This window comes from Cyprinus carpio, chromosome B24 (genome assembly GCF_018340385.1).
Source record: "Cyprinus carpio isolate SPL01 chromosome B24, ASM1834038v1, whole genome shotgun sequence".
Taxonomy (NCBI): domain Eukaryota; kingdom Metazoa; phylum Chordata; class Actinopteri; order Cypriniformes; family Cyprinidae; genus Cyprinus; species Cyprinus carpio.
This window is the reverse complement of record NC_056620.1, coordinates 6,163,874-6,177,586: the sequence shown is the minus strand read 5'-3', so window position 1 is coordinate 6,177,586 and position 13,713 is coordinate 6,163,874. Positions and strand designations below refer to the sequence as shown.

At 37.5% G+C, this 13,713-nt stretch overlaps 1 protein-coding gene across 5 annotated transcripts; it reads left to right on the top strand.

Annotated features, from left to right (window-relative positions):
- Nucleotides 1-752: 752 nt before the first annotated feature.
- On the top strand, nt 753-12,898 carry LOC109050103 (UDP-N-acetyl-alpha-D-galactosamine:polypeptide N-acetylgalactosaminyltransferase 11 (GalNAc-T11)). Of its 5 annotated transcripts, none has more exons than XM_019067774.2 (12): nt 753-908; nt 2,761-3,051; nt 3,686-3,809; nt 3,949-4,115; nt 4,690-4,815; nt 5,050-5,290; nt 5,641-5,758; nt 5,971-6,123; nt 9,303-9,518; nt 10,349-10,453; nt 11,586-11,723; nt 11,862-12,898. In XM_019067774.2, exons 2-12 carry the CDS (start codon nt 2,799-2,801, stop codon nt 11,988-11,990), a joined length of 1,770 nt encoding a protein of 589 aa, XP_018923319.1. In that variant the 5' UTR covers nt 753-908; nt 2,761-2,798; the 3' UTR covers nt 11,991-12,898. The 5 variants fall into 5 exon arrangements, with proteins under 5 accessions (XP_018923319.1, XP_018923317.1, XP_018923318.1 ...); XM_019067772.2 differs by having other exon boundaries at nt 11,859-12,898; XM_019067773.2 differs by lacking the exon at nt 753-908 and adding an exon at nt 989-1,273 and having other exon boundaries at nt 11,859-12,898.
- Nucleotides 12,899-13,713: the final 815 nt, after the last annotated feature.

Genomic DNA, 13,713 nt, shown 5'->3' with positions numbered 1-13,713 from the left:
ATATATATATATATATATATATATATATAGGATTTCTGACACCAAGACTCAACTAATCTCTGCAATTCTCCAGCTGTGATCCTTGGAGATTCTTTGGGCACTCAAACTCTCCTCCTCACCATGTATTAGGATGATATAGACACACGTCCTCTTCCAGGCAGATTTGGAACATCTTTAGTTAATTGGAACCTCTTAATTATTGCCCCGATGGTGGAAATAGGGATTTTCAATGCTTTAGCTATTTTCTTGCAGCCACTTTCTATTTTGTGAAGCTCAACAATCTTGTTCTGCACACCAGAAGTTTGGTTTTACTCCTTGGATGGATAATTAAGGGAATTTGGCATTTGTGTTCCTCATATGTATAATCCTGTGGAACAGGAAGTCATGGTTCTGTCATGATCCTAGTCACCCTGGTCTTTTGTGCTAAAAATGTAAATATCAATAGGAAAATACTTCAGAGATATTTTACTCATAATATTTCCTAGGGGTGCCAATAATGGTAGCCAACATGCATTGGAGAAAAACATTTATTTCATAATGTGAGTTTCCCCGCACTTTCAATTATAAGTTGTTATGATTCAACTCATCAGCTTATTAGTAAAGACTGGAAGAAATAAATTGAGTGGGACCGAAAAGGGAGACATACTAAATGTGCAGCCCTGTGGGTCCTCCAGGACAGGTTTGGAAACCACTGATCTGTTCTAGATGATGGATGATGACGTGGTCATCTGATAGTAGTATGTTCAATGTGTAGAAAGCACAGCAGTGAACGCTGTGCCATTTCGGAGCTCGGCCAGCAGGCGGCAACAGAGTCAGTCAGGCGCAGCCGCATCATCACCAGCGAGTAACTGACAGCAGCACAGATCGCAGGAGAGCAATGGAGCTGTGAAAGACTTCTTCATCAGCGAGTGAGTCACTGTACCACACTGACACCATTACCAGAGATTACACGTTTTAGAAAGGTTTAGATCAGTGCCGGGTCAAAGTAACTTTACAGCAATTATTGTTTATTCTGTGCAGCTAACGAGTTAGCTCGTAGCTCATAATGTCTGCGTCCTAGTGAGCCGCCTACATAGGCATCATGTTTGGGCGTCTGAGGAGGATCTTTACGAATCAGCAGGGATTTTGGTGCGCTGCGAGTCAGCAGTATTTTGGGACACCATCGGCCCTATTTAGAAAACTCGTTAGGTTTTGAGACACAAGCCATGACTCGTTGACGTATGTTGAGTGATAAAGGTCCTCTGATGATATCGTATCCAGAAATGCTGTCTAGGTAGGTAACGTTAGCTGACTAGTTTGTAGAGACAGTCTGTGATGGTTGTCTGTAGGCAGCGCAGTAGTTTGAGACAAAGCTCACTATTCGCTTTTGCGTGTTCTGTAGTTTAAAGAAAATCTTATGGGTGAATTCTTTGATTTCTTTCTGTCATAACTTGTTCGTATAAGAACAGAACAGCTCTGGATAACTCCAGTAAGTTACATACACCAACGAAATGCTCTAAAAACGTCCCTTGACTTGACCTGGATTAACCACTTCCGAGCTGATTCGTTTTTAGACTTGACTCAGTCCTGTTTTGGAAAGATTATTAAACCGTGCATGTGTTTGGAAAACAAATTGTATTTGTATTTACTTAAAATTCACAGTGCGCATAAAAATGCGAACTACACATTTTGCCAGATTGTGGACTACAATTTCTTATGATAACTTCTGGTTCTATCCTAAATCATCTAACATTCACTTAAAGTGTGCATTTTTATCAGATGATGATAATCTTTAAATGGCCGTCAGCTGATAAATTGGCCCTAGCCAACATATTGGTCTGTGATTAGTTAAATTAGACTAGCTGAAGAAAATTATTATAAATACTGCAATCCTTGCATTTTTTGTGATGTCAGGTGTGTGAGACAGCAAGGTTATTTATTATTTATTCTTGTAAGTTGGCTTTCACGACCCAAGCATAAATTAAACGTTCACAAGAGCTGTGCTGTAATTCCATATAATTGCATTCAATGGTTTCAGTTTTCGCATGGCTTCTCATGTTACTGAGGACGCTGGATGTCTGCATCGGTCTGAAGAATGACACGTGTCTTTGCCATTCATGTGATGCAGTACAATGAGACTAAACTAGAAACTGGTTTATTTTTACTCAGATTTGTTGTCCGATGTGTTACGGTCTAAAATGATGTGCAAAGTACATGTTAATGATTGACTTAATGCTTTTGAAATGCTGAGGTCAGTACTCTGTTTCTCACAGGCCTAAATATACCATATAACAATTCTCTTTACCAAAAAAAATGCAGCATTGTCTCAAACCTCTCTCCCCTGTTTAGTTACTAAGGGCATCAGTGTTTATGTGTGTATGTATTTAAATGGGAGTCTGATTTGTGTCTCTTGCAATTGGGATATCTAAAAATGTCACTGGATGATTTATAAAATGAATAACCGTGTGGCAATCCTTAATACTGCATGTTTTACAGGAGAAAATAATACTTTTATTATATAATGACATCTGAAGGATCATTTTAAAACTTTTCACATTATTACCCTTTTTACTGTATTTTTGATCAAAGAAATGCAGTCTTGTGGTGAGAAAGAGACTTGAATCACTGAAAAATCTTACTGAACCCAAACATTTGAATATAGTGTAAAATATAACTACCACGATGTACAGTGCAGTGTACCACCATATCTGATATCCACAAAGGGTTTCACATCTTGTTTAACTCTTACTTCATTTCTTAACTGTCATTGTTGTCTTTCAGGGGCCTGATAATGGCCAGCCAAGGATGCTAGCGTTACCATGGGCAGCGTCACTCTGCGCTACTTTTGCTATGGTTGCCTCTTCACCTCCGTGACCTGGTCGATTCTACTCTTCCTGTATTTCCACCTCAGCCAGGAGAGCCATTTGTCCTTCAAAAATGTGCCCGTCCAGGGGCATCACCGCTTTCAGCCTCGTTTCACCCGTGGCCCAGCGGTCCCTCGCAGAGATGGCAGTAAAGTCCGCAAAGGACATGTAGTGGATGCTCTCAAGCCGGACCTTTCTCCAGAGCTGGGTTAGTGGACATTCCAGCTATCAATGTATATGTTTTCATTTGAAATTTGTGCTTGTTATAGACATATTGTGAGGTGTAGAGGTCTGCTGATCTGATCCAGATTTTATGTTGGATATCAAGTAGCAACTCAACGCAGAGATGTTGTTGATGATGGTTTTATGCATTTAAAAAAATAATAAAACAAACATCTAATCAGAGAAAAAAGAAAAAAAGACATTTTGGGGATGGGTTCCTTAAGCGTTGTTTGCCCCATGCCCCATAATTTTTTATTTTTTTTTGGTTGTGACCCACCAGTTAAAAGCCTGTTTGGCTACTTATAAAAGATGGAACGGCTTGAAAAGTTTTATAACAGGGATGAGAAATAGAATTGACTTCAATTGGCTTTTCAGTGTAATATGAGTTTTGCAGGCGGCGAGGCAGGTTTTAGAACAGCTTTTGTTGCCATGACAACACATTTACTACCTATATTATGTTGTGAAGCTGAATCAATCCACCGGTTTAAAAGACTTTTTACTAGACCATCTGTCCTATACTGTGCGCTCCACTAAATCCTCTGGAAAAGCAGCTTTCTTTTAACAAGCAGCCACAGTGTAATAAGTCAGTGATTTACGAGTGTTTTGATTTCGGATTTCAGGAATGATTTTTAACAAGCAGGACCAAGAGGTACGAGATATGGGCTATCATAAGCACGCCTTCAACGTTCTCATCAGTAACCGGCTTGGCTACCACAGAGACGTCCCTGACACCAGGAATGACAAGTACGAACATCTCTCTTTATGAGGTCAAGGTGCACATGATTTTGAGTAAAACATGCCACGTTGTGTAAATGGAGGTGAAGGAACGTGTGATTTGGTGTGATACTGCTGTAAATCATCACATGAACACTGCTCCCAACAGGTGCAGAGACCGGATCTATCCGGTGGCCTTGCCCACAGCCAGTATAGTGATCTGCTTCTACAATGAGGCATTCTCTGCCCTCCTTAGGACAATTCACAGCGTGCTGGATCGCACACCAAACTACCTGCTCCATGAGATCATACTGGTGGATGACCACAGTGAACTGGGCAAGCTGCTTTACTTCTCTCAACCTCTCCAGTCGTCTCTTCTCTTGTTTTGGTTGACTGAAGCAAGACGTGATAATGATTGACAAGTTGGATCTGTTCTAAACCTTAGTGAGATTAGTGCACTCATGATCTATCTCCTCACACAAGCGACTCAAATAACACTCATTTAGCATGCTTAAGCAAAAATGTGTAATATTTACATTTAACATTTAAATGTAAAACTATAATACTGTCCACTGCGCAAGTTGCACTGAAGAGAAAAGTCTGAGTAAAAGAGTTAAGTATATCACTGTCTGAATGCACTAAACATAACTCATCACAAAATGTCATATCATGACCCAGATATTAGGTCTGTGTGTATGTGTACTCAATCATTTGGTCAGAAAATATTCTAAACTGTTTAAAGCACCTGCCAAATACTTGTTTGTCTTAAAAGTTGGTATCCAAAAGACTTGTAGCTTTCAGATTCCCTAGATTTAACCATTGCCTGTAACATGTTAGCTAGAGTGTGAAATTAAGTCGAAAGGATTGCTGGATGTTTGACTCATCAGATGTTACTTTGTTTATCTGACAGATGATCTGAAAGAAGACTTGGATTCTTACATACAGCAGCACCTGCAGAAGAAAGTGAAGCTAGTTCGTAATGAGAAGAGGGAGGGGCTGATCCGCGGAAGGATGATTGGGGCATCTCACGCTACAGGTCTGACCTTAAAGGGACGGTACACCCAATAAAACTGATTTCCAAACTGAAAATTTTTTTGTTTATCTTCAAAACAAACCTGAGAGGTTTCTGTCTCTCGATTAACAGTTGATGCAACCTAAATTCTGACACTTTTAAAAGTTGAAATAATTCATATGAATTGAGCAGTTATTATTCTTGTTGTTATTACTATATCCTTCAGTAAGGCTGTCTTCATCACTGTTTTTTCTTCAGGTGAGGTGTTGGTGTTTCTGGACAGTCACTGTGAGGTGAATGAGGCATGGCTCCAGCCTCTGCTTACGCCCATCAAAGAGAACAGAAAAACCGTGGTTTGCCCAGTCATCGACATCATCAGCGCAGACACACTAGTATACAGCCCCTCTCCTATCGTGCGGGGGGGATTCAACTGGGGCTTGCACTTTAAATGGGATCCAGTGCCCATGTCTGAACTCAACAGCCCCGATGGAGCCATCAGGTATGACCAGTGTGTCTTACATAATGCTAGGATGCAAACTTTTTGCCTTTCTGTGAAATTTTCTATTTTGAAAGCACATTTTAAAATCATTTACATTTAAATGTTTGGACACATCTGTTGAGTCTTTTTTATTACTATTTTTAGAATAATGATTCAGATTTTAGAATAATGGAGAAGTCAAATTAAAGTATGGGACATATTTAGTGACGGAAATATTAAACAAATCAAAACTTTTATTGATTATAGGTATAGGGACACTTTATACTTGTCTCATTAGAGTCATGTGAAAGAAATTCAGTTGAGTTTGTTCATACTTTTGCTGGTATGACTCCAGTCATGTTTCTCTGCAGGTCTCCCACGATGGCAGGTGGGCTGTTCGCCATGGACAGGAATTATTTTTATGAGCTTGGTCAGTATGATCGCGGCATGGACATCTGGGGTGGAGAGAACTTGGAGATCTCTTTTCGGGTAAATTTTGTGTACTTTTAAGATGCATTGTTTGGTTATTTATTGATTTATTTTTACAAAACCAAAAGGGCTCATGAGGGAATTGCAGGAGTTTGTGAAGTTAATAATTAATTCAGTTGAATTTGGTTTAGAACCCTTAGTTTATAAATTTTTATTTAATCTTGGTGACTAAAAAATATACTTACTTGTTTAAAAATATTGTTTTCCATCAGATTTGGATGTGTGGAGGCCAGTTACTGATCGTTCCCTGCTCCAGGGTGGGGCACATTTTCCGCAAGCGTCGGCCCTATGGGTCACCCGGAGGTCAGGATACAATGGCCCACAATTCTCTGCGTTTGGCCCATGTCTGGATGGATGACTATAAGGTGGAGATCAATAGCATAATGCTCTTATAAAATGAATAATAAAATGCTATACATGTTGCAAATAATCCTTAACTCTTCTATCTTTTAGCATTTATATGTAAGAGAGCTTGCATTGTAATATGAGAAACTTGATTGTTGCACCACTATGTAATGGATTCGTTTTCTGGATGTGTGATAAGTGATAATTGCTCAGTCTTTTCTGGTCAATATTGTAGTTTAATTGATTTTTTTTTTATGTGTCTGTTTATTTTTTTTTAAATGTATTTGTTATGCCCCAATTTGTGGCCTGGAGTACTTGAACATGAATTGCTGAAAGTCAGAGTGAGGCTGCAAATTTTGTGCAGTCGGAATTGACTTATTTCATAGAAAATCACAGTGCATGATGCACGCAGACTTTTATTTCTATGATTTCATGCAGTCAGGGGGTATCAAACATGTTTGATATTTTGATGATTTAATTCAATTCAAGTTTATTTGTATAGTGCTTTTTACGATACAAATCGTTGCAAAGCAACTTTACAGAAAATTAAGTTTCTACAATATTTAGTAGTAGCTTATCAGTGGTGACTGTCAGTTTATGTGCATATGGCAAAAATGTACAGAAAAATCAATTAAAGACGTAATCAAACAGACGATGAACACTATTAACAGCAATTATTATATGATGCAATCAAACTTATAGCAAAATTTGGTAGTGTAAATCCTAGTTATAGAGACATAATTAGCGTAGCTGCTGTTCCAGCCAAGTAAAATTAATTAGTTTAACCCAAGCTAAAGAATAATAATGCGCATTTGATCAGATATAACTGCAGTCCAAAATTATGAGATGCATTATTCGAATGCTTGGCCAAAGAGGTGTGTTTTTAATATAGATTTAAACCGAGAAAGTGTGTTTGAACCCCGAACATTATCAGGAAGGCTATTCCAGAGCTTGGGAGCCAAATGCGAAAACGCTCTACCTCCTTTAGTGGACTTTGCTATCCTAGGTACTACCAAAGAGTTTTGTGACCTTAGGGAGCGTGGGAGCAATTTAAGAACACATTGTTTTAATTTGTCATGTGTCTCCTAGCAATGAGGTGCATGTTTCTGCACCGCAACTTTGTTGCATTTTGAAAGTCTGGTAAGATTTTGGAAGATCCACATTCAGCATGTGTATGATGCCCAGTGTTCCTACCATTTACAATTTTGGAATGTGTGCGATACCCGTTTTTTTTAGAGAGACTGTGTAGTGCATTCCAGCCTTAAACTTGAGATTTTCACTCATATTCTCTTTTAGAGTACAAAGTTTGACCTTTCAGATAGATGAGAGCAGGTATTACATGTTTTTTTGCATTACAAAAAAAAAAAAAAAAATAGAAAAATCAACATGTCTACACTGACCCCAATTCTTTAAGGTCACTCAATAAATTGATAGTTCTTTGCTGGGTTGGACATTGACAGCGTTAGTGCTGTTAGTTGTTCAATGCTGTTGGCAACACATCCAGCGTGGTTCATTACATGATGGAGATGTGTGAAATTCTTCATGCGTGTTTGAATTTTACATCTGTGTCCATCCCACAGATCTTCAAAGGCTCATCATAATTGGCTCCTCGTCTAAGAGATAATTGACCCAGTTAGAGGAGAATGTAATTACCCGTGTCAGACACATTAATGCTCTGCTCCAACCAGTTATTCTCAAGATCCTGCTTAAAGGGATACTCCTTTACCCCAAAATTATATTTTTTCTATTAATCACTTTACCCCATGTCATTCCAAACCCTTAAAAGCTTCGTTCGTCTTCGGAACACTATTTAAGATATTTTGGATGAAAACCGGGAGGCTTGTGACTGTCCCATTGACTGCCAAGTAAATTACACTGTCAAGGTCCAGAAAATCATGAAAAGCATCATCCAAATAGTCCATCTGCCATCAGTGATTCAACCGTAACGTTATAAAGCGTCAAGAATACTTATTGTACATGAAGAAAACAAAAATAATGACTTTATTCAACAATTCGTCTCTCCACATCACCGTAATGCCATTTTGGAGAATATCTGCTGAACGCAAGCAGCTAATGCTCTTCTGTATCACTCAGATGCGTTGTTTTCATTCAAATCAAAATTTAAATACATGTAGAAAACGTATCCTTTGTCGCGGCTGACACAGAAGAGCGTAAGCTGCTTGCGTTCAGTGGATATTCTCCAAAATATTGCAACGACGAACAAAGCTTTTACGGGTTTGGAACAACATGGGGTTAAGTGATTAATAACAAAGTTTTCATTTTGGGGTGGGGTATCCCTTTAAGTGTTAGCTACTTTGTTCAGTCCTGTTCTGTTAGTCTTTTTTTTTTTTTTTTTTTTTTTTGCTTTGCTTCAGTGTTGTGTAAATAATGTTGAATTATTTTCCAGCTAATGTGGGAGTTTTTATTTTTTGTAACACTGTTCACATGTTCTTTTTACTTGATGGGAACTTCATTATGAATAACTCTGACATCAGTTCAAGAACACATTATGAGTTCTCAACAGTTATACCATGTCAGTTTTTCACTCATGTCAATGCAGTGTATTATAGAATTGCTGTACTTGCTGTACGTGATGCCTTAATTAGTATATTAAGCAAAATCGTCCCACCTAGCTGTTGGAACAAGCTTGAAATTGGGATCACACACTTATGATGGTCTATAATGCTGTCTAGGTGGGTGGCCAACTAGTTTCTGCATAGGACTTTTGGTTGTGCATAATCCAGTTCCCTGCAAATCCTATCATGCACGTGAACGAAAGTGTCTTGGTGTTGGTTTACAATTGGTGATCAGCTCAGCTGATTTTTTGAAGTTAAAACACCATAATGATGGATTCGTTTCTTACTAACATGCAGCTTTTTACTTGACAAGACATTAATTATTAGTCTAGGTGAGTGTGGTTTACGTGTGGATTATTGTAATGTTTGAACTTCAGGGCAAGTGATGTAATGCTAAATTTCTCTAAATCTTTTCCCATAAGGATGCAAAATCCTTTGCCTCTTAGATGACCTAAGGAAGACTAAAATTTAAGCAAATTTAAATTTTTGGGTTAACGATTCCTTTAATACTTGCTTATGGAATTGACTGTGACACACCTTTTCACTTGTGAAAATGTTTTGTCACATATGTTTTTTCAGTAAATGTGATAATTGAAGATTTCTATTGTGTATGTGTACATCAGGAGCAGTACTTTGCCTTGCGCCCGGAGCTGAGGAACCGTGACTACGGTGACATCAGCGAGCGGGTCGCTATTCGCAAGCGGCTGCAGTGTCATTCCTTCAAATGGTACCTGGACAATATCTATCCTGAAATGCAGGTCTCCTCCCCACACAAGCCCCAGCAGCCTGTCTTTATCAACAAGGGTTTGAAGAGACCCAAAGTCTTGCAGCGGGGTCGGGTAAGACCGCACATTGACCCTTATATTTCCCGTACCCTGTAGCTCTGTTGCTCAATAAAGGACTGCATGAATATTTGGCTGTTGTTTTCTAGGTTTGACTCTCACAACATACAAACACTCTCAGCTCTCTTTTTTTGGGAGCCATTATAATCTTTCCATTACTGTATATTGAGTGAAAGATGTGAATACAGCTGTATGAAATGAACGGACAGCTGTCTGTTTAAACAGCAGAGGGCAGTAGAGCAGCTCGTGAACAGTAACTGCGCAGACCATTCATTAAGTCCACTGATGCTTTGCATAATTTTCGCAATACATTAGTGTTATGTAAGAGAATATTTAGAATATCATATGATTTAGCATTTTTCTGAGCCTAAACTTTAATTATCATTATGTACTGTATTAATGGACTGCTAAGTGGTGGTTTAAGTGTTGCTCTATGAAAGCAACCAGTTAACAGGATTCAGCTTTAAAGTAAAATGACCTGATTTATCTACCTTATACATGTTGCTGGTTGTATTGTAAGCTATTGGTATGTTATGTTATCTCTTTTCAGCTCAATTCACAAATCCCTATTATTTTTGAACTGTTCTTTCAATCAACCACTTTTCACACTCCAGTCAAAATTTGAAAAATCTGAGATGACTTACAGAAAACATACAGAAATTAGTCATTTATTTATCATATTATTTCAAATCTGAAAGATAACTTTTTTTTTTTTTTTTGCATACCTGTCAATAAATATGTATTCCCCAGACCATATGATAAAATATTCGTAGAGGTTCTTTAAATGGGCTTTTCCAGAGATAATTAATGTGTGTGTTCTCTTTCAGCTGCGTAATATTCTGGCTGACAAGTGTCTGGTGGCACAGGGGCGTCCCAGTCAGAAGGGAGGTGCTGTGGTGGTGAGAGACTGTGACCCACAGGACCCTGAGCAGGTCAGTTCATCAAACTGCTGTCATTCTCTGATTATTCTTGGCAGCTATGAAGTGAATTTTGCTGATAATTTGCTTCTTTTTGCAGCTCTGGTTATTTCTTCTTGTAGTATTCATTCCTTATTCATGCTTGAAACATATATTGCTATTCAAAAGTGTGGGGTCATTCATACTTTTATTCAGCAAGGACACATTAAATTGATCAAAGTAACTGGAATTCCACAAAAACATTAAGCTGCACAGCTGTTTTCAACATTGGTAATAAGAAATTATTTAGAACATGAATGCAGGATATTCAGATGATTTCTGAACGATTATGTCACTGAAGACTTAAATAATTCTGCTCTGCCATCACAGGAATAATTTACATTTTTAACTGTATTTAGTTAGATGTACTCCAAATTGAAATATTTTCACAATATTAACATTTTCTGTGTTTTTGATTAAATAAATGCAGCCTTGGTGAGTATAAGAGGCTTTGGAAAGAAAAGAACAATGATGTGGAATGGTGCCTATTGTTGCTGTAGTTTAAATCTGTCTTTTCTCCGCTTAAAACAAACAAACTGTTTGTTGTTATGTGCCATAGTTAGACTGATATAAACAAAACGTAGACAATTGTACCAGGGCTGCAAAATGATTAATCCTGATTAATCCCTTTCAAAATAAAAGTTTGTTTACATACTGTATGTGGGTGTGCTGTGTATATTTATTATGTATATATAAATACACACACAGACATGTGTATATATTAAGGAAAAATATTAGATTTATATATAATATAAATTATACACAACTATATATATGTATATATATATATATATATATATATATATATATACATATACATACATACACACACACACACACACACACACATATATATATATATTTTTTAATATATACGTTTGTATTTATATATACATAAGTATACACAGTATACTTACATAATGTAAACATAAACATTTATTTTGAATGCGATTAATCATTTTGCAGCCCTAAATTGTAAGTTTGATAAATCTGAAAAGAACCAGGTTGAAATGAATCATCATATCTAAAGATATCAGAAGACCATATTTTCAGTTTTATGATCAGTGCTGTGTAGATGTTTCGTAATTTTGATCAATGTGTTTTGCAGGAATGGGCCTATGATGAGGAGCATGAGTTAATTCTAGCCGGGCTGCTGTGTTTGGACATGTCTGAGATTCGTTCTTCTGACCCGCCGCGCCTCATGAAGTGTCACGGCTCAGGTGGATCTCAGCAGTGGACACTAGGGGTGAGAATCTTTTACCTCATGTTAAGTAATCTTTTCATAGTTTTTTTTTTTCAGTACATGTTTTCAGTAATATGCAAATTGAAGGCTATGCAAATACAAAATAAGTATAATAATAATTTTTTTTTGTCCTCCCAGAAGAATAACTGGCTATACCAGGTGTCAGTGGGCCAGTGTTTGGCTGTTGCTGACCCACTCAGCATCAAAGGATATGTTACCATGGCGATCTGTGATGATTCTGGGTCCCAGCAGTGGCAGTTAGAGGGCTGAGGATGCTGGAAGTGTGAGGAACCGCTATAGCCCCACCTCTGGCTGGGGACTGAACTGCACCGCCACAGTGCCGTCAGCTCAGAAACGGACAACAGACCCTTGCCAGTCCAGACCGCTGTGACAGGATGTTGTGAGGGCCTACAGTGAGGAGGAGCTCATCTTTCAGTTTCAGCTTTGGTCTGAAGCTTTCTTGACCCACATTCTTTACTCAGAAACAACTATTTTTAGAGAGTATTTTAAAAATCGTGTTTATTCAAGTACTTGTACGTTTTAATCATTTTAATTTGCTTTTGAAATGTAAATGATTTGCACAGAAAAACTATTTTCAATGTTTTACAGATGATAGATGTTCATAAATATAATCATAGTCTGCTAGATTTTGAGTTCAACATTTTAATTATGAATGCACCACTTCTTAGCATTACTTGATTATATTTTTTTTTTTCAATCAAGTTAACGCAAGCCTGTAATTTTGAATTTCTTCATCTGATTTTATTTGATTTCATGATCACTGGATTTAATAAATTGCAAATGTATTGGGTCGTTCTGCAATGGGTTAGTATTTTCTTATTATTGCCGGGATTCCAATATAGATAAGATGAGTTCAGTAGAACAGCCTAAATAATAAAATAATAAAACCAATCAACATTGGTAAGATACTTTATTACAGTTAGTATTAAACCAAGCGGCTTGGAAAAAGATGGAGGGACAGTATTTTTCAACTCAATGATTTTGGATTGAATATGAAAGCTTCAGATATCTTTTTTTTTCTTCTTCTTCTTCTTCTTTTTTTTATGGATGATGGTACGAAAAATTTAAAGTCGTATGTGAATGTAAACTGCACTTATTGTCATTTTGTACATGGAATTGTAAATACAACGGTACCAAAATAAAATAAATCTTCACCAGTTGATTTTTTTATTTATTTTTTTATTGTTTTTATTGTTGAGTCATCTGTGTCCTGCCCATACCGATAAGTAATTTAAAATATTTGAATAATTCCACATATATGCTGATTGAATAGCAATAATCTAGCTTTTTAAATCAGTACATTCAGAGAGTTCAGACCCTGTGGTGAGTGCTCTGTTGCATGGGCAGAAAAAAAAAAAAAAAAAATTATTAGACATGTGCAGTGGTAGTGTTTTGACAGATTTGAATAATGCCGCCAAACCAGAAGGGGCCAGTGGGCCAAAAATAAATGAGATGTTTTTAAGACATCAGAAACTCATTGTTGAATGATTGTGTGAATAGTAGACAGAAACATCTAATTTCACTAAAATCTGCAATGAACACAGTTTACAAAACCCAGTGCCATACCGCTAATTATCAGCAAAAGATCTGTGCACAGTCACCCAGTCACTGTGACTCTTTTCTGCTGCTAGTTCTGCAGTTTGGGTGCTTCTCATTTCCGAAATTGTGCATCCTTGGTTCCCTGATCTCTGTCCTTAAGACCTTAATCTGGAAACAGATTAAAGCCAGACATGAATGAGGGACATCGTCATGCAGCGGTGAGAATTGAGGATGGAGGGAGGGAGGGGGCTTCCTAAGGAAGGAAACACAGGAGCATCCTATGTGGAAGCCTTTTTGTCCTAAATTGTAAATTCATGTGTCACAGTAGCTTTAATTCAAACTTAAACAATCTTGCGTTATTAATACTTACTATGAATAAGTAGAACAAGTCTCTTGAATGCAACTGAAGACACTTTTAGGTGACACTTGAGTG